Source organism: Myotis yumanensis, unplaced genomic scaffold, assembly GCF_028538775.1.
Source record: "Myotis yumanensis isolate MYYU_CA2020_CCGP unplaced genomic scaffold, mMyoYum1.0.hap1 SCAF_5, whole genome shotgun sequence".
Taxonomy (NCBI): Eukaryota; Metazoa; Chordata; class Mammalia; order Chiroptera; family Vespertilionidae; genus Myotis; species Myotis yumanensis.
In genome coordinates this window covers 67,426,884-67,451,870 of record NW_027223756.1, presented here as the reverse complement: position 1 = coordinate 67,451,870, position 24,987 = coordinate 67,426,884, and the positions used below count along the sequence as shown (strand labels likewise).

At 36.9% G+C, this 24,987-nt stretch overlaps 2 protein-coding genes and 1 pseudogene across 8 annotated transcripts in view; 2 read left to right on the top strand and 1 right to left on the bottom strand.

Moving 5' to 3' along the window:
- The window catches only part of CBR4 (carbonyl reductase 4), a 68,611-nt gene that overhangs the window by 14,427 nt on the left and 29,197 nt on the right, over window positions 1-24,987 (top strand). The window contains exon 5 of one of the 2 annotated variants that reach the window (XM_070415452.1): window positions 2,856-5,114. The exons of the other annotated variant lie outside the window; for it this stretch is intronic. Coding sequence (XP_070271553.1) covers window positions 2,856-3,034 — 179 coding nt within the window. The 3' untranslated portion in view covers window positions 3,035-5,114. Of the gene's footprint in view, window positions 1-2,855; window positions 5,115-24,987 lie in introns of those variants that run through there. 2 annotated transcript variants of the gene reach the window in all.
- LOC139010058 (mitochondrial import inner membrane translocase subunit Tim17-A pseudogene) lies at window positions 4,821-7,484 on the top strand (annotated as a pseudogene).
- Window positions 21,463-24,987, bottom strand: part of PALLD (palladin, cytoskeletal associated protein) — a 410,231-nt gene continuing 406,706 nt past the window's right edge. For 5 of the 6 annotated variants that reach the window (XM_070415445.1, XM_070415446.1, XM_070415448.1 and 2 more), the window contains 2 exons: window positions 24,721-24,854; window positions 21,463-23,599 (listed from right to left, as the gene is read on the bottom strand). In XM_070415445.1, the coding sequence (XP_070271546.1) occupies window positions 23,427-23,599; window positions 24,721-24,854 (307 nt within the window). In that variant the 3' untranslated portion in view covers window positions 21,463-23,426. Of the gene's footprint in view, window positions 23,600-24,528; window positions 24,575-24,720; window positions 24,855-24,987 lie in introns of all 6 variants that reach the window. The other variant, XM_070415447.1, reaches the window with a different exon arrangement.

Genomic DNA, 24,987 nt, shown 5'->3' with positions numbered 1-24,987 from the left:
AGAATAAAGGATAATTGTGTCATGAACTCTTTAGGAATAAATAAGCTTTAAATATTACACTTATACTTTTAATTCATTCAACTATCTTAATATGTGAGGTTAATTTTTCTTTCTAATACACTCTTGGAAGTATCTTTGAAAGTAAGTGTGTTCAAGGCCATTGAACTTTGGCTATCAGGGAGCCCCATGATCATTCTTCTTGAGATGGTTGTATTGTCTTTTAATTATTGACTCCTCACTGTAGGTGTTTCATTTACAGTTCACTTAAAATTATGCCAAGACTGGTTATCCAGTTTTATCATTATCTGTGTCAGCTGCTTCTTTTATTCTTGCATCCTTCTAGCCATCTCATTGTTCTTAAAGAGAAAAGGGAATTGAGGGAAATGTTGCTAACTTTTAAAATAAATGTGGTAAGATTTTATGGTAGGAGATTTATTTCATAATGTAATCTCTCTGTAAAACACAAAAATATAAATTTTTTTCTGTTATTCCAGGCCCTCATTTTAGATAATCTAAAGTTAGTATGTGCATCTTTTTTCAATAAATTTTTACAAAAAATATTATATATGTGTTATAGACATTTAGGAAGTTCAATTAAGTACAAAGAAGAAAAAATAACCATTATCTGTAATTTTAGTATCACTTAATATTTTGGGATATATATTTTTTTAGTCAGCAGTATAAGTATTTTTTGGTTTTTAAAAAATTTATATATTTTGTGAGGTAAAATTACATTACTTTCAGGTGTACTGCATAATGATTCTGTATTTGTATATATTCTGAAATGGTCACCACTCTGTCTAGTTAACATATGTCCCCATACATAGTTACATTTTTTTTCTTGTGATAAGGATTTTTAATGTCTACTTTATTAACCACATTCAAATATACAGTAGAGTATTAACTATAGTCACCACATTTATTATTTATAACTGGAAGCTTGTACCTTCTAATAATAGTATGACTGAGTTTATTTATAACCTACTTTTTAAATATACAAATTTTTTCTCTTATATTAAATATCTTTCTATAGAAACATTTTAATGCCTGCACATTGCTCTATTGTGTGGATGTACCATGACTTCTATAGCTAATTTCTTATTGAAACATTCAGCTTATTTCCAGTTTTTTTTCCTAATAAAGCTGTCATTGTCATAAGTTTCATGACAGAAAAAAATCTATGATTATTTCTTTTTTAAAAATTTTCTTTTTTTCTTTATTGATTAAGGCAGTGGTTCTCAACCTTCCTAAAGCCGTGACCCTTTAATACAGTTCCTCATGTTGTGGTGACCCCCAACCATAAAATTATTTTCATTGCTACTTCATAACTGTAATTTTGCTACTGTTAGGAATCGTAATGTAAATATCTGATATGCAGGATGTATTTAGGCGACCCCTGTGAAAGGGTCATTAGACCCCCAAAGGGGTCTCGACCCACAGGTTGAGAACCGCTGGATTAAGGTATTATGTATGTGTCTATGATTATTTCTCACAAGACTTTTAAGCAAATGTTTAGATATTTATAAGTGAAAACTTAAGGCAAAGAAAAATTAAATAATTACATAGTAGTGCATAATAAACCTGTGGCTTAATTCTAACTCTTAATCCAGTGCTTAGTTCACCTTTAATGGTATTTTAAATGGCAGTATATTTAAATTGATCTATAGTTTTAGATATAAATTATTTTTAACATAAGTCAATTTGGAAACTATTTTTGAGACAGCACATTTAACTTTCACTTCACATGTCATATCTAACTCTTAATCCATTTATTATCACCTTATTTTTATATTTTTTAAATAATTGTTCATTTTATGAGGAGTACTTACTTGCTTTCTTTTTTTAAGCTTAAATTATTGAATAGTGAATACTGATTAAGTATTTTATTGATAATATGTGTTTGTGTGTCTCAGACTAATCATAAGATTTTATTAATAAATTTATAATCCTGGCATATATCTATAATATGAGTCATTTAGAATTAGTTGCTTAATATATTGCATAGTACTTTATACTGTAGAACATTATACCTAAAAACATGTTCTCTGCAAACTTTATTGCACACGCCAATGCCATGTTAAATTTTTTTTAAAAAATATATTTTATTGATTTTTTACAGAGAGGAAGAGAGAGGGATAGAGACTTAGAAACATTAATGAGAAACATCGATCAGCTGCCTCTTGCACACCTCCTACTGGGGATGTGCCCACAACCAAGGTACATGCCCTTGGCCGGAATTGAACCTGGGACCCTTCAGTCCGCAGGCTGACGCTCTATCCACTGAGCCAAACCAGTTAGGGTGCCATGTTAAATTTTTAATTTTCTCTGTATACTTCTGTCAGAATTGGATATGACCCTAAGATTTATTGTTATATGAATACTGGAAATACTGTTCTTTGTAATCATCAGCTGTCCTAGTTATAGCAAATGGAACTAATTTTGTCATAGTGCCAAATTGGTTCCTGTGATTAATCCATTCTGTAGCACTTTATGTATACCTCTATACTGATATTCCTTACATTATAATTAGGGGTGCAAGTGACTATTTCCTTCTTAAACTTTAGGTTCCCCAAGGAATATAATTTTTATTCATGTTTATATGTACCCACTTATATTGTGCTATGAATTGGGCCAAATATTTGGGAATCAAAGATTTTAGTGTTCAATAAATGTTCATTAATAAGTCAAATACAAATGTAGACTTGGTTACTTGATTGCTAGCAAAACTCTGTTGTATTTCCTAAACAGGTTTATTAGTAATATAATATTTTTCTGGAGCAAATTTATTTTTATTTGAGATTCAGCAACTGTCTTAGTATCTACTCTTTTCTACTAAATAAACATTTCTCTTTTAGGATTTGTTCATACAGATATGACGAAAGCCTTGAATGAAGAACATTTAAAGAAAAATATCCCTCTTGGGAGATTTGGAAAACCTATTGATGTGGCACATGCAGTTGTGTTTCTCTTAGAATCACCCTATATTACAGGGCATGTTCTGGTAGTGGATGGGGGATTACAACTCACGATGTAATTTACAGATTTCTCAGGTAGAATGGTGATTAGAATCAGGCACACATTGTTGATTAGACAATCATATCTACATGGGTGACATTTGCTAATCAAACCTATTCATGTTACAAATGTTGATTTCCACCTTTATATGTGAAATTATATGTATATATCCGAAAAGTATAATGTTTGACCAATTGTGTTTTTTAAATGGTATGTACCTTATAGACTATAGCAATTTTAGTATACAGAAATTTTTCAAGTGCTATAAACAGGTATTACTAATTTATATATTTTGTCTCAAAAGTGGAAAAAATTATAAAGTTTAATTTTCATGAGTTACTTTATTACCTTAGGTTGAATGCTCTATAAGTTAACTTTGTGGGTCATTGCCAAAATAAGAGTATTTATATGGCATTGGTTAGTTGTCAGTACTTTAGCAACCTTGCTAAAGTTAAATATTACATTTCTTTTTAATATGCTTTGGATGATAAGTTTTTATACAGGTTGAAAAAAAACCTGTATCAGTTTGATACAGACATGAATTTAGAGTCTTTATCCCTGATTGAGCTGCTGGGCAAAATAGTCTACAAACATAAGTGTGGTATAGTTGATCTGTCGTGTTGAAATTCTCAATGATGATGAGCAGTAAGCATTAGCTCTTATCTTAAGGTTTCAGTATCTGCTAAGTTGACCTCATTATTGTAGGAAGTGGAAGTGTTGTGTGTTTTTTTAAATCCACAAAACAGTATAGCAAACTACTTAAAAATAGTATGAAAAAATGACATTTTAAAAATTGAGAGTATTTTGAATATGATTTTTACCCTAAAATTTTAGTTAGTAAACAATTACTTACAAACAATCATAAATGATAAATATGCACTAACAATGGATTAGATATCTTACAGGGAACAAAAGCATTAGTTTTAAAAGAAAGTATTTGAGAATAGAGATAAAGACACAAACTCTATGTAAAATATCAGGGAACATCTCTTTTTCATTGAGCTATTTTGTGGGGAATAATGTGATATTTTAATGTCACAGGATTCATGGTCATTTTTATTACTTAAAATGTTTTAAATATTTACTGCACTTTAAAAAGTAATCCTTTTATGGTTTTATTGGAGCTGAACATTATTTTATGTAAACATACATAATTTTACATTGAAAATCAGTGCAAAAACATAGGATATAGTAAATGCAAAGTAATACAAATAAATATAAATAAAATGAAAAGTAATAAAGGCAAATCTATGTTTTAAATTAATTTTGCTGACTCCTTAAAAATTTCTTTAGAATTTATCTTTGAAATAACCTTCTTTATATATAGAAGTCTTTTTAGGATGTGAGAACGTCTGTTAAGTGTGAATAAAATTAGATTATTAATCAACTTGTCTACTAAATGGAAGCATGGTAATTTACAGAATTTATCAGGCGTTAACAATTCCAGGCACATACAGGAAATGCAACATTAAAGATGGTGCCTCTAAGCGAGGAGAGTTTATGCAGACAGAGCAGGCCATTTTCTAATGCTGCCTTACCTGCAGGCCTTTGGTCACTTGCACTTCTTCATTGTGACATCCTCTCAGGCTGAATTCCCTTCTTTGGACACCTCATGCTCTGAAATTATCAAAGGAGCTGATTTTACTGGTGATTAGGAAGAAAGCAACGTATTTCATGGAACTGATGACACTAAGTTGTAGGCTACAGATAGGCTTAAACTTTAAGTGTATATTTACACTTTAAGAAATATAACCCTTTAACTAGTCCACTCTGTCCCCCAGCCCACTTCAAGCTGCCTGTGTAATATGGGGGTAAATTTTGAAATTGGTAAAATGAGTTTTCACTGTTCCACTCCAGGTGAGAATTTTCCACCCACTTCCACTAACCGGGTAGAATTTGTAATGTCATAGTTGCTGAAATAAGTTGCCAGCTGTTGCTTATGTTCAATGGTTCAAGAACTTCATTGAATTCTTAAGAAGTCTCATCTGTAGCTGCTGTGTGACAAATATGAGCCCATAATGCAACTTGTGTTTGCATTTTAAAAAAAGATTTGTGCTTAAAGACCGTGTATTAAATTTTTTGCATGGAAAGCTTTAAAATTTGTGCTCCTGTTCATACTTTTTATTCATAATCAGTTTCTGAGACAGTTTTTAACCGCTTTCTAGAGATAGAATTATATGTTACAAATTACTTTGCGGGGCAGTAATAGGCACAAAGAAGGTCATTGAATTTATATGCTTCTCTCACTTAGAATAAAGGAAGAAGTCTATTCTCGATATACGAGTTTTGCCTTATGTTGCTGAAACATTTTTCCAGGCTTTCAAAATGGAAATATATGCAAATTGAGACATTATACTACTATCCTATCTTGAAAAACATACTAAAAGCATTTAATAATTTTTAAGTTTCTTTTATATTTCACTTTTAACTATATTATAAGCTCTTCATGGAAAATTCCTCTGTCTTTATTTAGTGGGATCTTTAAGCAACTTTTTGTAGTTTTCAGCATACACATATTTCACAGATTTGTTAATTCTATCTCTAAGTACTTCGTGTTTTTTTTAGAGATATAATAGCATATACAACATTCTATTAGTTTCAGGTGTTAAACATAATACACTACTTGTATATATTGGGAAATGATCATATAGTAAGTCTACTGAATATCCATCACCACCCATAGTTACAAAATATTTTTTCTTGTGATGAGAACTTTTAATAATTTTTTAGCAATTTTCAGAAATAAAGCACATTATTGTTAACTGTAGTCACAGGACGTACATTGCATCCCCAGGAAGTGATTATTTTATAACCAAACGTTTGTACCTTTGGACCCCCTTCATGCATTTCCCTGCCACTTACTACTTTCCTCTGGCAAACACCAATCTCTTCTCTGTATCTATGAGCTCCATGTTTTGTTATGTGTTTTGGAAAATTTAGGCCACTTACATTTAAATAATTATTGATTGGTATGTACTTACTGCCATTTTCTTATTTGTCTTCTGGCTATTCTGTAATTTTTTTTTTCTTAACCTCATTTGTTATGGTTTGATAAATTTTTTTTAGTGCTATGTTTAGATTCCTTTATCTTTATCTTTTGTGTAGCTGCTATAGGTGTTTACTTTGTGGTTACCATAAAGCTACATAAAGCAATTTATATTTAAAATAGTCTATTTTATGTTGATAACTTAAATTGAATGTATTTTAAAGCTCTATATTCTTTTTAAAATATATATTGTTATTGATTTAAGAGAGGAAGAGAGCGGGAGAGAGAGAGAGAGAAACATCAATGATGAGAGAGAATCATTGATCAGGTGCCTCCTGCACACCTCCTACTTGGGATTGAGCCTGCAACCTGGGCATGTGCCTTGACTTGGAATGGAACCTTGACCTCCAAGTTCATAGGTCAATGCTCAACCACAGAGCCACATGGGCTGGGCAGAGTTTATATTCTTAATTCCCTATCCCACATTTTAAGTTTTTGATGTCATCATTTACATAATTTTATCTGTGTATTCCTTAAAAATTATTTTAGTTATAGTTATTTATCTTTTAATCTTCATACTAGCTGTATAAGTGAATAATTTACCTCATTATTCTGAATTGTATATTTACTTTTATCAGTGAGATTTATTCTTTCCTACGTTTTCCTGTTATTAATTAGCCTCTTTTTGTTTCCTTAAAGAAATTTATTTAAAGTATCTAGTAATATCTGTCTACTGGTGATGCTTTTGCTTGTCCAAAAAATTCTTTATCTCTCACTTAATTCTGAAGCAAAGTGCCTAATAGAGTTTGGGAAATTCTTTTCTTTCAGTACTTTGAGTATATGTTGCCACCCTTTTTCTGATCTGCAAAATTTCTGCTGAGAAATGTGCTTTTAGTTGTATTGGGGTTCTCTTGCATGGAAAATAGTTGATTTTACTCTTGCTACTTTTAAGATTGTCTCAGAAATCAAGAAGGAGGAGTACTGCAAGAGCCCTGCCCTGGGGAATTATGGAAGACTGTGGTGGGGTCTTTATGATGGGTACCATAGGTGGTGGCAGCTTTCAAGCAGTCAAAGGTGTTCACAATTCTCCAGTGGGAGTGAACCACAGACTACGAGGGAGTTTGACAACTGTTAAAACCATGGCTCTGAAGTGGGGAGGAAGCTTTGCAGTTCGGGGAGGTCAGTTTTCCATGATCTACTGCAGTATGTTTCAAGTCGGGAGGAAGGAGGACTCCTAAAGTCCATTAAGAGTGGAGCCTTAACAAGAGCCATCCTGGCAGCAAGAAATGGACCAGTGGCTGTGGTTGGGTCAGCTGTGATAGGTGGCATTCTTCTAGCTTTAATTGAAGGAGCTAGTGTTTTGTTGATAAGATTTGCCTCTGCACAATTTCTCAATGGTCCTCAGTTTGCTATAGTCTCTTCCCAGTTGCCTTCAGCCTGGTTACCATCCTCACCTTTTAGAGACTATGGACAATATCAGTAGGACTTCTCTAACAGAATGAGTTCTAGTTCAAGAAAGGATCTCATAACATTTAGTTGCAGACTGTTTTTAAAACCGCAGGTGGGACACCTATGGCCAAATAGACTATGAAGAGATATTTAGCACTTTTTTCTATTTAAAGGAAAATGAGAGACGTGTTACATGTAGATTTTTTTGTTTACATGTAGATTGCATTTTTGATAGAAATTAAATGTCTAGTATATTTAAAAGAAAACATACTAAGTGCTTAGAAGATGAAGGACCTGAGGGCAAACAGCAGTGAAACATGGCCATCATCTCCTTGGTGTCCCCAAGCAGCAGACACAAAAATTGGGGGTGCTAGATGAGTGTAGAAGCATTTTTTTCTGGGAGATGCTGCCAACCGGGAATCAGGTAGAGGGAAAGAGCAAAGATAGCACTGACCAGCCTCCATCCCTGGAGAGGAACTCAAGAGGCCCCCTAGATGTATGCCATACCGGAAGCCTGCCCCTCGCCCAAAGCTCTAGGACAAGCAAATAGGCCTTCTTCACAGAAAGTCTGGTGTGCTTCAGTCTGCTGTCTGTGCTGTGCACAGTGTGGTAGCCAGCCAAGAACTGTCTCTCCATTTATTACAGGGTCATGGGATCGGACCATGAATACAGATTCTGCAGATCATTAGTGCTAGGTGATCGGGAGTGTCCCTTTGGCAGCAGTCACAAGAACTAGGGCACCAGATGTGTGTACAACCTCCTCTCTGGGAGATATACTCGTCTCTGCAGCATAGCAGTGGGAGAGCTCAAAGCTAGCACTGGCCCTCCAGGATCTCTGGAGAGTTTCTAGTCAGCCCTTACATGTGTGCTTAATTAGAAACCTGCCCCTCAGGACACAGCTATGAAGACGAGCCAGTAGGCCTCTTTCACAGAAAGATTGAGAACTCAGTCTTGCCTCTTGCTGTGTCCTGCCAGTTTTATTTGGTTAAGAAATCTTTCATTTATTATCGTTATGCGGGACCTGTGAGCTTTAGCTTTGCTGGCCACCAGAGCCAGATGATCTAGAGGTGTTTGTTGTTCAGTAGCCACAAAAACGGGACTCAGGTTGGGGTATAAGCTCCTTTCCGGGAGATACCAGGGAGCTTGAGTGAGGCGGAGGAAGAGTAAAGGATGGCACCAGCCAGCTTCTATCTTGGAGAGCATTTCATCAGGCCCCTGTATATGTATTAAATTAGATGCCGGCCCTTCTGGGCTGGGTGACCGCATGTGAGTCCTTTAAGAGCTGTTCCTCAGTTTGCTATGGCCTGTGCATATCATAGAAACTAGCCCTGTTGACTTGTAAAGCTAGATATTTTGGAGGCTTATCTCTGAGGTGCAGGTTTTAAAAGTTGGGGTGCCCAATGTGGGGTTCAAACCCTTTACTCCTCAGGGAGAAGGTTGACTTCCTGACTATGGGTCGCTGCACTGGGGTTGGAGTTTATGGTGAGATTGTGTCTCAGCCTCTCTCTCTCTCTCTTTTTTTAAAATATATATTTTATTGATTTTTTACAGAGAGGAAGGGAGAGGGATAGAGAGTTAGAAACATCGATGAGAGAGAAACATTGATCAGCTGCCTCCTGCACACTCCTTACTGGAGATGTGCCTGCAACTAAGGTACATGCCTTTGACCGAAATTGAACCTGGGACCCTTGAGTCCGCAGGCTGACGCTCTATCCATTGAGCCAAACCGGTTAGGGCTCAGCTTCTCTTACCTGTTTCTAAGTGGGGCTTTTTCTCGTTCACCTGATGTGTAGGAGTTGCTCAGCTGTTTTTCTGTTTTTGTTTTTTTTTTCTTTTCCCCCTGGAGGAAATTGTTTTGTATGTAGCTATAGATCTGGTGTATCCATGGGGGTAGGTGAGTTTAGGATCTTTCTATGCCATCTTCTTCTGGGAATACTTCTTAAACCACTTTTGCATGAATTTTTAGCTCAGAAACTGAACATTGGGTGACTTGGCCTAAGAGAGTTCAAGTCAGGAAGCTGATTCTAAGGTTGAGATTCTGCAATTGAATCACTTATTGGAGAGAATAGCAACAGGGACTACATACAAGTGGAGTGGTGATAGCTCCTGCATGTTATACCATTACATTGCTGAGACTACCTGTGGTGGATTAGGTAGTGTATAGATAGGAGGGAAGGTATTGGCCATACAGTTGTTATGCCCAGATTCCAAGATCCCCAAAGACCACACTAGGAGCCAGCCAGTTCGATGCAAAAGCAGAAGGTCCTTTTATTGGGGGCTAGCCAACCCAACTCTGCCTCAGGCCAGCCCAGTGACCAGAAGCAGAGTGCCCCCGCCTGGGAAAAACCGGGTTTTAATAGGGGGGTGGAGCGAGGGGATTGTGGGCCCTGCCGATTGGCCAGGCGCAAGCCGGGTCTTGTTACACAGGATGTGGTCATATCTACGGCGTGCACTTCCCTTGATTGTCATTGGTTAGTTTAAAATCCCGGGCGTGGCCAGCAGAGGCCTGGGCTTCCGGGAAGAAGGCCGCACGTGGCCCCAACATGGAGGATACAGGCAAGACGGAGGGGAGGGCATAGCCCTCGCCCTTTCAACAGTATCTCAGAATTTCATGACATATGGGGCAAATGATGTTTATGGGGGCTGTGGAATGGTTGTTTGTTACTGCCTGCCACTGATATGCTTGAAAAAAAGAAATGACAGGTTCAGGTCAGCCAGTTACCAACATAAGACACAGTGTGACAATTCAGTGGACACTTTAAAAACATCATCATTTTTTTTGTATTTAGACTTGACTGAAGAGGAGTTTTGAATTTGTCTTTATGGACAGTGAGAGAGTGAGTCACCGAGGAAGTAGTATAATTAACAGATAGTATTGAGGGCCGAATTTGGAGACTAGCTACAAAAATTGAGGCATGGTGCATTTAATAATTGTTTTTGCCCATTCTCATATTTTGAGATTTTCTGGAGTTAATAGTTGTGTTTTTTAAATATTTGTTTAGTTTAAAATGTAGCTATCAAGATTCCATACCCTGTTTCTTCAGCAGAACTGTGAAACTCGCAATACCATGGTCTGTCAGTTTTTGTTTGTTTGAGATACCCTTCCTGGTACCCCCCCCATCCCCTTCCGCCCAACACACAAGCATTCTACCTCCCTCAATCTAGACCAAATACTTGTTAGTGACCTTGAGGTAGGCAAAGATTACTTTGATAGGACACAAAAGGCAAAAGGCAAAAATTGTACCAAAAAAAACCCCAAACCCTTGGAAAGTTGAGTTTCATTAAAATCAAGAATCAAAATCAATTTTGATTTGAACAAAAATCAATTTTTGTTCTTTGGAAGATGTTAGCAAAATGGGAAGGCAAGTCATAGTCTAGAAGAAACATTTGCCATATATTTACATGAAAAAGAACTTGTATGTAGAAAAAATATATAACAAGCTGTTCTAACAAAATAAGACAACCAAATAAAAATGCCAGAAGTTTTGATTAGACACATCACAAGAGAAGATATATGAATGACCATAAATACATGAAAAGGTGCTCAGTAGCTTTGATGATCAGGAAAATTTAAGTTAAAACCTTAATGAGATACAACTATATACACATTAGAATGTGTAAATTGGAAAAGAATGATAATACCACTTGTTGAGGATGTGGAGCAACAAATGCTGCTGATGAGAATGTAAATTGTTAAAAACTCTTTGAAAAACTGTTTAGTAGTATCTTTAAAAGTTAAACTTTTATCCATTATACAGCTCAGCCAATCTATTCCTGGATGTTTTTGCAACATAATTACAAACATATGTCCACACAAAGATTTGTACATTATTTTTTTTTTACAGCAGCTTTATTTGTAATATCCAAAATTGTAAGCATCCATATACTCATGAATAAGAGAATGGGTAAACAAAAAGTAGTATATCTATACAATGAAATACTACTCAGCAATATAAAGAATCAACTATTGATACCCTTGGGTGAATTGCAAATTAAGCTTAGTGAAAGAAGCCAGCCTCAAAATTTGAGTACATACTATGTGACTGTAGTTATAAAAATTCTAGGAAATGCAAACTAATCTAAAATTAAGAAAGGATAGTTGCCTCAAAATTTATTAAATTGTACACCTTAATGACTGAATTATACCTCAATAAAGTTGATAGAAGAGAAAGGGAGATTGGTACTGGTGGATTTGCTAATTTTGGGTGAGAACACAACTCAGGACATAGCATTTGGGGAACAGAATTTCCCCCTTGTCTGCCCTAGGGGGCACAATGACAGTTTAACTATCTTGAAATAACATGTCATATACATATATCATCTAGTATGACATTTAGTAAAACAACCAAGCTGATTATTTAGTCTTTTAAATAGAAACTTCTAAATTGTGAAAAATAGTAAATAAAATCACTTTTAGTTTAGTCTAAATAGAAGTGTTTAGTAGTAGTTTTGTTTTCTGAAAGTTTTTGCATGACAAAGGCCTCAAGTGAATGGTGCTAATGTGTTCAGACTGTATCATTAAGGGGCAATTACTTCTGAAAGGGATAGTACGCTGTGCCTTATCTTTAAATTATTTTAGCTGATTAACTTATCTAAGTATGTGTGGGTGTATTTGATATCAATACCTCCTACACTTGCCAGGAATATGACAAGAATCATATTTGTGTGTATTGCATTGAAATTTTGAGTAACCTTTATACTAACTAACCTCTCACTTTCTAAAAGATGATTGTCACTAATTCTTAGTGTCCTTTCATAAATGTTCAAGCCCTGGTCCCAGTAGAGGGTTTCACATCTTTACAGTGAGGTTAGTGGAAAGATATGGGTTTTGGAGCCAGAAAATCCTGGTTTTAAGTTCCAAATCTGTAACTAATTGACTGTGATTTAGTCTCATTACATTTGCCCCTTGAGCCTGTTTTCTCATCTGCTAGAGAGACTAACAATTCTAGAGTTGTAAGGATTAAATAAAATAGTATTAATACCTGGCACATAGTAGGTGCTTAGTAAATGTTATTTCCATTAGCCATGCTTTGGTACGTTGTATCTGGAGTCCTCCTAGTGCTGGAAGCATTATGTATTATAATATAAATGTGTATTATACTCTAGTAATTCTCACTTTTATTAATGTGCTTTCTGAGCTTTGTATTTCAAGTCCTGTTTTCATCTATTCATCTTGATTTAAAACATATGTGTTATGAGCAGTATGGTTTCTGGTTTATTCACAGAATGTTGACTCTGATCTATATCTCTGAGCATATCTCAGAGAGTGAAAGCTTGTTCTCAAAGCAGTGCTGCTGTGTAGATTGCATTATTTACACCAGACACTTTACTTCCCTTAGTTAAGGGTGCAGTTAGAAGTAAATATGTGCCCTTAGGCTACTAGGGAACTGGCAAGCCATCATGCAACTTTCCCATGGCTTCCCAGACTCTGACTCATTTTAATCATACCTTTCCCTGTGGTTCTGTTGTACTGAACCCAGACTAACCCTTGTGGCCATTGCTGTTCCATGGTGGGCAGCTTTTATACTCTTGGCCCCTGCTCCATGGTCTGACTTGACCATTATCTTGACATACACACATGATGTCAGTTCTAAGGCTGGTTGTCCCCGCCTTTAACCTTTGATCCAGAGTGAGGGTGGGCAGGAGCTGGGGATATCCTTCCACAGAATACTTTGGAATGCTACCTTCTACAGTGGCTCCACTTTGCTTTTCAGTTTTCCACAACTGGGAAATAGTGTCTCAGTCTTGTGAGAAATGTGAAAGCAATTGAAGAGAAAATCATCCTATATAATAAAAGCCTAATATGCTAAGTATCCGGTCGTACGTTCAACCAATCAAAGCGTAATATGCTAATGATATACTAAGGCCGCTCAACCTCTTGCTATGATGTGCACTGACCAGCAGGGGGCAGACACTCAACTCAGGAGCTGTCCCCTGGTGGTGAGTGTGCTCCCGCAGGAGGAGCGTTGATCAGCCAGAAGCCGGGCTGATGGCTGGTGAGCGCAGCTGTGGTGGTGGTAGCCTCTCCTGCCTCTGCAGCAGCGCTAAAGCGGTCCAACTGCAGGCTTAGACCCTCTCCCTGTGGCAGTCGGACATCCCCTGAGGGCTCCTGGACTGTGAGAGGGTGCAGGCCAGCTGAGGGGACCCCCCCCGCCGAGTGCACAAATTTCATGCACTGGGCCTCTAGTAATGGCATAAAATACATTCTGCCATCTTTGAGAGAGTAACTACTATTGACAGTGCCAGCAATATCATTTTTATAGTTTAGTAGATACAATTAATTGTTTTTAAAATATATATATTTTTATTGATTTTTTTTAGGAGAGAGAGAGGAAGGGAGAGAGGGATAGAGAGATGGAAACATCAATGAGAGAGAAGCATCATTGATCAGCTGCCTTCTGCATGCCCCCCCTCCCCCCACTGTATTTTGTGCTCTGTATTTTGTGTTTTTTTTTCTTAATCCTCACCCAAGGATATGTTTAGAGAAAGGAAGTAAGAGGGAGAGAGAGAGAAACATCGATCAGTTGCCTCCCATATGTGGCTTGTCAGGGAATTTGAATTTCTAGTAAGTTTCTGGTACTCTAAGAGCTAACTGTACCTTGAAACTTCCCAAAAGAAGGAATTTAGTGAAAGCATGGCTAGTATTTAACTTGGAGTTATTTCTAGTGAAGTAGACAAATACTTTAATTAGATACAATTTTAATAGAGAGCAGATCAGTGAGTATGCATAAAACAGTATATCAAATGTCGTAGGTTAACAAGCATCACCATACATGGTTACCATTTTTATTCTTGTGATGAGAACTTTTAAGGTTTACTTAGTAAAATTGAAATATACAATACAGTATTATTAACTACTAGAGGCCTGGTGCATGAAATTCATGCCCGGGTGTGTGTGTGTGTGTGTGTGTGTGTGTGTGTGTGTCCCTCAGCCCAGCCTGCACCCTCTGCAATCTGGGACATCCCTCTCACAATCTAGGACTGCTGGCTCCTAACCACTCGCCTGCCTGCCTGATTGCCCCTAATTGCTTCTGCCTGCCAGCCTGATCATCCCCTAACTACCCTGCCCTCCCAGCCTGATCGATGCCTAACTGCTCCCCTGCCGGCCCAGATGCCCCTAACTGCCCTCCCCTGTAGGCCTGGTTGCCCCCAACTGCCCTCCTCTGCTAGCCTGGTTGCCCCCACCTGTCCTCCCCTGCAGGCCTGGGTCCCCCCCAACTGCGCTCCCCTGCTGGCCCGGTCATCCCTAACTGCCCTCCCCTGCAGGCCTGATTGCCCCCAGCTGCCCTCCCTTTCAGTCCTGGTCCCTCCCAACTACCCTCCCCTGCTGGCCTGATCACCCACAACTGCCCTCCCCTGTTGGCCATCTTGTGGTGGCCATCTTATGTGTTGGAGTGATGGTCAATTTGCATATTACCTCTTTATTAGGTAGGATAGTCACCATACTGTTAATTACATCCTAGGACTTACTTATTTTATAACTAGAAGTTTGTAAACTTTGACCACCTTTACCCATCTTATCCATCCATAACTAGAAACTGCCAGTCTGTTTGCTGTATCTGAGTTTTGTTTTTGCTATTCCACATATAAGTGAGATCATATGATATTTGCCTTTCTCTATGTGACTTATTTAACTGAGTACACTGACTTTATGATCCATCCATGTTACCACAAATAGCAGGGTTTCCTTTTCTTTATGGCTAAATAATATTACACACACACACACACACACACCACATTTTCTTTACCCATTCATTTATCAGTGAATATTTAAGTTGCTTCCATGTCTTGGCTATTGTAAATAATGCAGCAATGAATATGAGGGTGCATATATCTTTCCAAGGTAGAGTTTTTATTTTCTTTGGATATATACCCAGAAATGGAATTGCTGGATTATATGTACTATTTTTAACTGTTTGAGGAATCTCTATACTGTTCAGTCTATATTCCCACCAGCAATACACATGGGTTTTTTCGCCACATCCTGGCCAACATTGGTTATCTCTTATCTTTTTGATAATAGTTATTCTAACAGATGTGTGGTGATATTTCATTGTGGTTTGACTTGCATCTCCCTGATTATTAGTGAAATTGAGCACATTTTCATGTACCTGTTGGTTATCTGTATGTCTTCTTTGGAAAAGTGTCCTCTGCCAATTTTTAATTGATTTTTTTTCTATTGAAAGAAATTAATTTTTAAATGTATTTAGGATATTAACCTCTTACTGCCTTTTCATTTTGTTGATGGTTTTCTTTGCTGTGCAGAAGCTTTTTAGTTTTCAGTCATACTAATTTATTTTTGTTTTTGTTGTTCTTAGTGTCAGATTCAAAAAAATAATTGCCAAGAACTATGTCAGGGAGCTTACTGTTTATATTTTCTTGTAAAAGATTTATGGTTTCAGGTCTTATGTTTATGTCTTTAATCTAATTTGAGATAATTTTTGTGTACGGTAGTTTCATTCCTTTGCATGTAGTTATTCAGTTTTTCCAGCAACATTAAAGAAACTTTCTCCATTCAATATGTCCTTTCCACATTCCATATTCTTGGCTCCATTTTGTAAATTTATCGACCACATGTGCATGGGTTTTTATCTGAACTCTCTATTGTGTTCTATTGATCTGTGTGTCTGTTTTAATGCCAGTATTATACTGTTTTGATTACTGTAGCTTTGTAATATAGTTTGATGTCTGGCAGTGTGATGCTTTCTGCTTTGTTCTTTTGCAGGAATGCTTTGGCTATTTAGGGTCTTGTGATTTCATTCACATTTTATGATTGCTCTATTTTTATGAAAAGTGCCATTAGAATTTTTAGATTGCTTTGGGTATTCTGGACATTTTAACAATGTTAATTCTTCCAATCTAATAGAAAGCATGGAATATCTTCCCATTTATTTGTATCATCTTCAGATTTTTTTCATTAGATGTCTTATAGTTTTCTTTTACCTTTTTGGTTAAATTTATTTATAGGTATTTTATTCTTTTTGATACAATTGTAAATGGAATTGTTTTCTCAATTTCTCTTTCTGATATTTTGCTATTAATATATAGAAAAACACCCGATTTTTGTATATTTATTTTGTATCTTGAAACTTCACTGAAATGATTAGTTCTAATAGTTCTCTGGTGGAGTCTTTAGGGTTTTATATGCAAAATATCACATCATCTGTAAAATGGTGACAGGTTTATTTCATCCTTTGTAATGTGGGTGCATTTTATGTTTTTTTTCTTGTCTAATTGCTCTGAGAAGAAAAGTGGTGTGAGTGGACATGTTTGCCTTGTCCCTGATCTTAGAGGAAAAGCTTTCAACTTTTTGCTCTTGGGCATGATGTTAGCTGTAGGTTTGTTGTATATGGTCTTCATTATGTTGAGGTATGTTCCCTCTATACCAGCCATGGGCAAACTACGGCCCGTTTGAAATGAATAAAACTAAAAAAAAAAAAAAAAAAAAAGACCATACCCTTTTATGTAATGATGTTTACTTTGAATTTATATTAGTTCACACAAACACTCCATCCATGCTTTTGTTCCGGCCCTCCGGTCCAGTTTAAGAACCCATTGTGGCTCTCAAGTCAAAAAGTTTGCCCATCCCTGCTCTATACTCACTTTGTTGAGAGTTTTCTTATCATAAATGGATGTTGAATTGTGTCAAAACCTTTTTCTGCATCTGTTGAGATGATGGGATTTTTATCTTTCTTTTTGTTAACATGATATATTCCATTGATTTGCAGATATTGAAACATCCTTGTATTCCTGGAATAAATTCCACTGAATCATGGTGTATAATCCTTTTAATGTATTGATGAATTGGATTCGCTAATATTTTGTTGATAATTTTTGCATCTGTGTTCATCAAGGATACTGGCTTGTAATTTTCTTCTCTTGTGGTGTCCTTGTCTGGTTTTAGGTATCAGGACAATGCTACCTTTATAAAATGAGGTTGGAAGTGTCCCCTAATCTTCTATTTTTTGAAAAAGATTGAGAAGGATTGATATAAATTTTTTTAAGTGTTTGGTAGACTTCATCTATGACGCCACCTGGTCCTGGACTTTTTTTTGTTGTTGTTGAGAAGTTTTTGATTATTGATTCAATCTCCTTATTACTAATTGGTCTGGTATGATGTCTGAGGCCAGTCTGGGTGGTGGTGAAGCTGGGTTCTTAATCACAGCAGCTCTCCCCTTCAAGTTGGCATGGTTTCTGTGCCAGAGTTGGCCTCCCTGGGAGTGCTTGCAGCGCTAGCAGGGGCTTCCCGTCTAGTAGAGTCTGGTCTACCAGCCCCTGAGACTCCTGCAGGATCTAACTGTCACTCACACATGCATGCACGCACATGCACACACACCACACACCCTTTCACTCCCTCCCTCACTCAGACTCTTCCTCACTGCTGCCCTGCCAGCTGCCATCTTGACTCTCTCTCCACTGATCTTTATTTTGTTTAACTTTAAAAAAACACACAGCTCTTTGTTTCATTGATTTGTCCCATGGTCTTTTAAACCTCTACTTTATTTCTGCTCTGATCTTTGTTATTTCCTTCTTTTAACTTTGTCTTCATTTGTTGTTGTTCTCAGTTCCTTGAAGTGTAAGTTTACATTGGTTGAGATTTTTCTTGTTTCTTGATATAGTTATTTATCACTATCAACTTCCCTCTTAGAGTTGCTTTTGCTGCTTCCAGAAAGTTTTGGTATGTTGTATTTTCATTTTCATTTGTCTCAAGGCATTTTTTGTTTTTTTCTTTGACATATTGGATGTTCAGAAGCATATTGTTTAATCTCTACATATTTTGTTTTTTTCCAATTTTCTTGTAATTGATTTCTAGTTTCATATCATGTGATAAAAAAAGATGCTTGAGATGATTTTATTCTTTTTGCAATTCTTATGACTCATTTAGTGACTCAACATATGAACCATCCAGGGGAATGTTTCATGTGTGCTAGAGAAGAATGTATATTCTGTTGTTTTTGGATAGAATCTTCACTGAATGTCTGTTAAGTCCATCTGGTCTAACATGCAATTTAAGGCCAATGTTTTCTTATTAATTTTTTTGTTTGGATAATCTATACATTGCTGAAAGTGGAATATTAAAGTTTCCTATTATTATTGTACTAGAGGCCCGGTGCATGAAAATTTGTGCACTCAGGAGAGTGTGGGGGGGTGGTCTCTCAGCCCGGCTTGTGCCCTTTCACAGTCCTGGGTCCCTCGGGGGATGTCTGCCTGCTGGCTTAGGCCTGCTTCCCGCAGTCAGACATCCCTCTTGCAGTCCGGGAGCCCTTGCTCCTTACCGCCTGTCTGCTCACTGCTCCTTACAGCTCGGCTCGCTGCTCCTTAGCACTGCCTAGAAGGTGGGAGAGGCTCCTGCCACCAATGCTGCACTCGCTGACTGGCACTCCCCCTGTGGGAGCACACTGACCACCAGGGGGCAGCTCCTGCATTGAGCGTCTGCCCCCTGGTGGTCAGTGTGCATCATAGCGACTGGTCATTCTGCCCTTTGGTCGATTTGCATATTACCTTTTTATTATATAGGATTGCTGTGTATTTCTGACTTTAGGTTTGTCACTATTTGCTTTGCATATTTATGAGCATAAATATTTATAATATTACATTTTCTTATTGGATTTACTCCATTATAATCAATCATATAATGACTTTCTTTGTCCTATTAGTCTTTGTGGTAAAGTTTGTTTTGTCTGATGTAAGTATAGTTATCTCAGCCTTCTGTTGGTTTCCATTTGCATAAAATACTTTTTTTCATTCTTCACCTTTAGTTTTTGTGTCCTTACATCTGAACTGAGTCTCCTAGACAGCATATAGATGGGTCTTTAAAAAAGTTAATTACTAAGCCATTTTGTGTCTTTTGATTGGAGAATTTAGTCCACTTACCTTTAAAGTAATTATTGATAAGTATGTAATTACTGCCATTTTGTTGTCTCCTGGCTGTTTTATAATTCCTTTGTTGTTTTGTTCTTCTTTTGCTCTCTTCCTTTGTGATCTAATTAATCTGTGGTAGTATGTTTACATTTTTTTTTTTAAATCTTGTGTATCTACTATAGGTGTGTATTGTTTTTTGTGTGTGGTTACCATGAGGTTTATATAAAACAACTTATGTCTGTTTTGAAGTTGATAATGACTTAACTTTGAACACATTTTAACACTACATTTTTATTCACTCCCACTCACTTTATATTTTTGATGTCAAAATTTGCAGTATTTTATTTTGTGTATCCCTTAACTAATTATTGTATTTATTTTGATTCCTTTTACCTCTTTCCCCTTCACATTAGCTTTGTAAGTGATTTCTCTTTTAGTCTTCAACTTTTGACATGTTACATTTTAATGTATCTTGGTGTAGGCCTCTTGGTTCATCTGTTTTGGAACTCTCTGGGTTTCCTGCATCTGGATATCTGTTTTCTTGCCCAGGTTAGGGAAATTTTCATCTATTATTACTTTGAAAATGTTTTCTGCCCATTTTCTCTTCTCCTTTTGGGACCTCTATAATGTGAGTATATGTTGGTCCACTTGATGTCCTCTGAATCCTTGAAGCTATTTTTACTGTTTCGCATTTTTTTCTTTTTGTTCCTCTAATTGGATGAGTTCCTTTCCACTGTCTATGAGTTTGCTGTTCCTTCTGCTTCATCAGTTCACTGTTGAAACCCTCTATTGCATTTTTCATGTCAGTTATTGTACTCTTCATCTCTGTGACTCCTATGTGGTGGTGTTGCTTTGTTGGAATTCTCACTTTGCTCATGTATTTTCCTCCAAGCTCCTTGAGCATCTTTAAGGCTGCTATTTTGAACTCTTTATCAGTTAAATCACTTATCTCCCTTTCATTAAGGTCTTTTCTTAGGTTTTTATCTTCTTTTGTATGGAGTGGATTCCTTTATTTCTTCATTTTTCCTTGATACTCAGTATGTTTCTATTAGGTAAAATACTCACTTCTCTCAGTCTTGAAAGAGTGGCCTCATGTAGGAGATGAACCATATTATTCAGCCCTGTCCAGGCTGTTGGTTGCCTCTCAAACCTTTGTCATTGTCCAAATAGCCTATTTTATTCTGAGTTGCTCTCAATAGTTGCAGGTGTGCCAAGACCTGTCAATGTCCCAATGGTTGGGACCTCAGTCAGCATCTAGATTCAGGCTGATTGGAAGCCAGACTCTCGGACAGCAGTTTCTAAAGTATGGGAATGTGCCTCTTTGAGGGGAATACTGGGAGAAGGGTGTTTCTGTCTTCTTCCTCCATACCGAGCCTTGGGGTTATAGCCAATAAAGGGCTGTTTGTTGGCTTTCGTCTATCAGTGGTTCTCAACCTCCCTAATGCCGCAACCCTTTAATACAGTTCCTCATGTTGTGGTGACCCCCAACCATAAAACTATTTTCGTTGCTACTTCATAACTGTAATTTTGCTACTGTTATGAGTCATAATGTAAATATCTGATATGCAGGATGTATTTTCATTGTTACAAATTGAACATAATTAAAGCATAGTGATTAATCACAAAAACAATATGTAATTATATATGTGTTTTCCGATGGTCTTAGGCGACCCCTGTGAAAGGGTCGTTTGACCCCCAAAGGGGTCGCGACCAACAGGTTCAGTACTGCTGTGTTAAAAGTGTTTGGGCCTGTTGCCAAGAGATTCAAAGAGTGTTGCCTCGAGGGAGATTCTCATTGCTGAGCTTGAAAGTGGCAAGGGATGTGGGTGGTCGGGGGAGTGAGTGACTCCTAGCGACAGACTTAGTGAGACTCCTGTTCTACATCAGTGAGGAACTGAGTTCAGTCATAACAACTTAAGCTATGAAGAGGATCTTGAGCTCCAGACGTGAACAATTTAGTAGATACATTGATTTTGGCCTTGTAAGACCCTGAGCAGAGAATCTAGACATATTGTTCCTGAAATTCTAACCTAGAGACCCGTGAGCTAAGAAATGAGTATTGTTTTAAGCCTTGGTTTGCACTAATTTGTTACAGCAGCAATAGAAAACCAAAACAACGGAATATTTTGCTTCACAAAATTGCAACTATGATTTGTTAAATATTTATTGATGTTAAATCCACATTACACCAGCACAACAACCCAAAAATAGTATGATAGTACTATTTTTTTTTATAAATACAACATAAAAGATGGCAAAATAATGCTACTTAATCCCAAACCCAGAAAATTATAGCAAAAAAGTCACATTCAGAAAAATTTGGCAAATAAGATATGACATAAGTCATAGTACTACAATATAGGTAGGTCCATGAGGGACTTTGTATGGTATCTTAAATTCCATATTAGTAATGCATATAAGTGTGGCCAAAGAAGCTTGCACCACTGCATAGAACATCTGCCACCCAGTGCTCAAGCCTGTTAATCATTTCAACCTGGTTGGTTGGTGTTCTTACAAAGAAGTAGAAAGCTGTACATGTGAAGCAGTAATATGAAATATATGGGGTGGTACACAGATATAAAATTACTTTAAAAAATACTATGTATTGAATTGAGTAACTGAGCTTAGAGAGTTCAACATTTTTATTATAAATAATGAAAGATATACGTGTTTTGCATAAGGAATACAGTGTTTTCTTTTCATAGCAAAGTACCATTAAAGCCTCATGTTTTATAAAATTAGGCCAAATTGTTGTTTCTTCTTTTTAAAAATTTATTGGTTCCGACTTAAAACCATCAAGTCTGGTCAGAATCATCTCAGTCTAGCTGATGCAGAATCACGTGCATTTAAAAATCAGTCTTTGCTGAGACGCCTTTACAAACTCCTCAGAACGTGGTACCTTCTTAAAACACGGTTTCATGTGAGCAGGGATGTGAACTGGTATTTTCCATTCACCATGTCTTGGTGCCATTGAAAAAAATACATTATGGCACAAACCTGTTTTTGTCTCTCCTAAGTCTCCATTTCCTTCAAGTAGACTAGATGCTACAGGCAATGTCTCTCTTACACCAATCTTGCAGTCTCAGTCCATTGTCAACTTGCTCTAAACATCTAAAATCATCAACTACTACACAAACTCAGACAACACTAAATTTCCATAGCACAGGTGCTCCAACTTCCAGCTGGCCCTAGATTCCCTGACTTGTGAATGGCTGTGTTTTTTCACCTACATGTGAGATTAATTTTCAAGAAAATCAAAGAAAAGCCTGGCCTTTAACATGTCTCCTGCCCTTCTACTTTTATCTAAATGAACACAATGTAGTAAGTATGTTGGTAGCCTTTTCCTTCGTTCTTCTCCTTATGTCTTTCAAACCCGTTTCCTCCAAATTCTGTATGCCTTGGTTATTTGGGTGGTTTGGATGCCTTTCCTGGAATGGACTGTAATATATTTCTGCTCTATTCAGAATACTTTATATTATTTATATTTAAATTAGCCATTTAATATGGTTTGTAAATAAGCTTTCTACCTAGGTAGCATGAAAGGAAATAAAACACATAAAAAATGTCAAGAACTAAGGTGTTACCCTTATAGAAACACTTGACAGTATTATATTTAAGGCAAGTAATTCTCTCCTTATGATTTAATATAAAACAGTTTGCAAAGACAAGGCATTAACTTGGATTTCTTTCCTCTTCCTTTTCCATCCTTACATATTGCACTTGGTTCACTGTAGCTGTCTGGATACACTGCCACTTTAGAATCATTTTAGTATTTTTATGGTACAAATGCCTCATGTTACGCATTGCACACTATCATGTTGTGTAGCACCTAAAGCTAGTGTTTAAAGGCTCGTTGATAATACGAATTGTGGTTACCTTTAGCATTTCAGACCACTTTAATCACAGCAATTCAAAAGTTTTCCTGTGCAATGTGTACATTTCTATCAGCATCATCTACTTAAACTCTAAGTTTGGTATATCAAGTAAAAAAAATATTTTGGTTTCTTTTATTTCTTATAGTCAAAGGTATGGTTTTGCCTTTTACATAGTGACAAAGGCATATGCTGGTCAAGGCAGGGTGTTTCAGTGTTTCAGCTTTAAGAAGAATGTCGGATTACAGGTCCTCACTCTCCACCAGGCCGGCATTCAGTGTCAGGTGAGACGGGCTGGCTTCAGGCTGGAACGCTGCTTTGATGTCTAGTCCCTGGTCCGAAAGTGCTGCATAGCGACTGGCTGAGGGGCGTACTTTTTTTGGCTTGGTGCTCTGTGGCTGCTGATGCCACTGGGCTACAAAAAACAAAACAAAAACAGGCTCTTTTAACCATGATTACTGGAAAGCCCTTAGATGTTTCAAGTAAATACATGTCTTTGACATACTCCAGGCACATGTTCCTTATGAAGACTGGACACATTGAGAGTAGAAATCCTAAAATTTAAGAACAGTTTTGCATTTTACTCATATGTTGCTGAGTTACTGTCTATACAGGGTATTGGGACTATAACAGCTGGATAATAAAGACCAAGTGTAGTTTATTTTTATTTGAAAATAAATATTTGCTACAGCACAGGGAATCCTTTGAGATAGCCTCTAAGTTTCCTAATTCACCTCCCTCCTCTTTTTTAATTTTCAGAGTTCATAATGTATAATTAGAGTAGTTTGGTGTTCTGGATGGATTTTTTAACAGTGATCAATAGAAAGGAGTCGGGAACAGTGATCAAATTAGGCAGTCGGGAAAGTTGAGGTTACTCATTTTCTGAAAAACCTCATGAAGTTATTTCTCATTTAAGAAGAGATAAGTTCTTAAATTTTTCTAGTGGTTTTCTCTATGTCAATAGATCACATTATGCTATTGTACTAGTTTGTAAACTCAATGAACATGATTTTATTTAAATTTAGGATGCATAATCACAAATCTGTTGTTCAGCTGCTTAAGATATATTAATGAGAAAAGCACTAAGCCACAAAAGTATGCATTCCAGGATCAATGGTACACACACTCAGAGTGCAATAAGACACTGTGATAGGATTATAATATAAAGAAATGTTAAAAAAAAAAAGGCAGTCATTTGCAAAACACAGTAACAAGCGTCATGTGAAAAACATGTGGTTATGCCTTTGCGTACGGTTAACGCCTAAGGTATGCTTGGGTAAGGAAGCCACAACTGACTAGCCAACATGCATAGTTTGCTAATAATGCAAAGTTTCTGCATGATACTTGGGTATTTTTCCTCCTGGTGTAGTTCACTATTAATGTCGAGAGACTATAAATAGAAAGAGAAAGAACAATATGAAATTTTTGGCAGAAAAAACACTAGTTTATAAGATTAAATAGCAGTAATGTGATTTGCTGTGCAGACGCCTGGGTTTCCTAACGTAATGGATGAATGCAGTAAGGTGGCGCACTCACTGTAGACGTCCAGCCTGGCCGTGCAGGACACAATCCCAGCCTCATTCTTCGCCGACACGGTGTACCACCCGGCGTCGTCTTTCGTGGCTCCCTGAATGAGCAGGCAGATGTAGCCATGGTTGTCCTGGTGCATGCTGAGGAGAAGGAGAAGGCCGTCAGGGTTTGAAATTTGTAAAAAGTGGCTGCGAACACGAAGCATCATTTTTAATTAGGTCATTAGAAACAGAACAGTGTGAGCAGGCGATAATAGGGTCCTACTTATTCTGG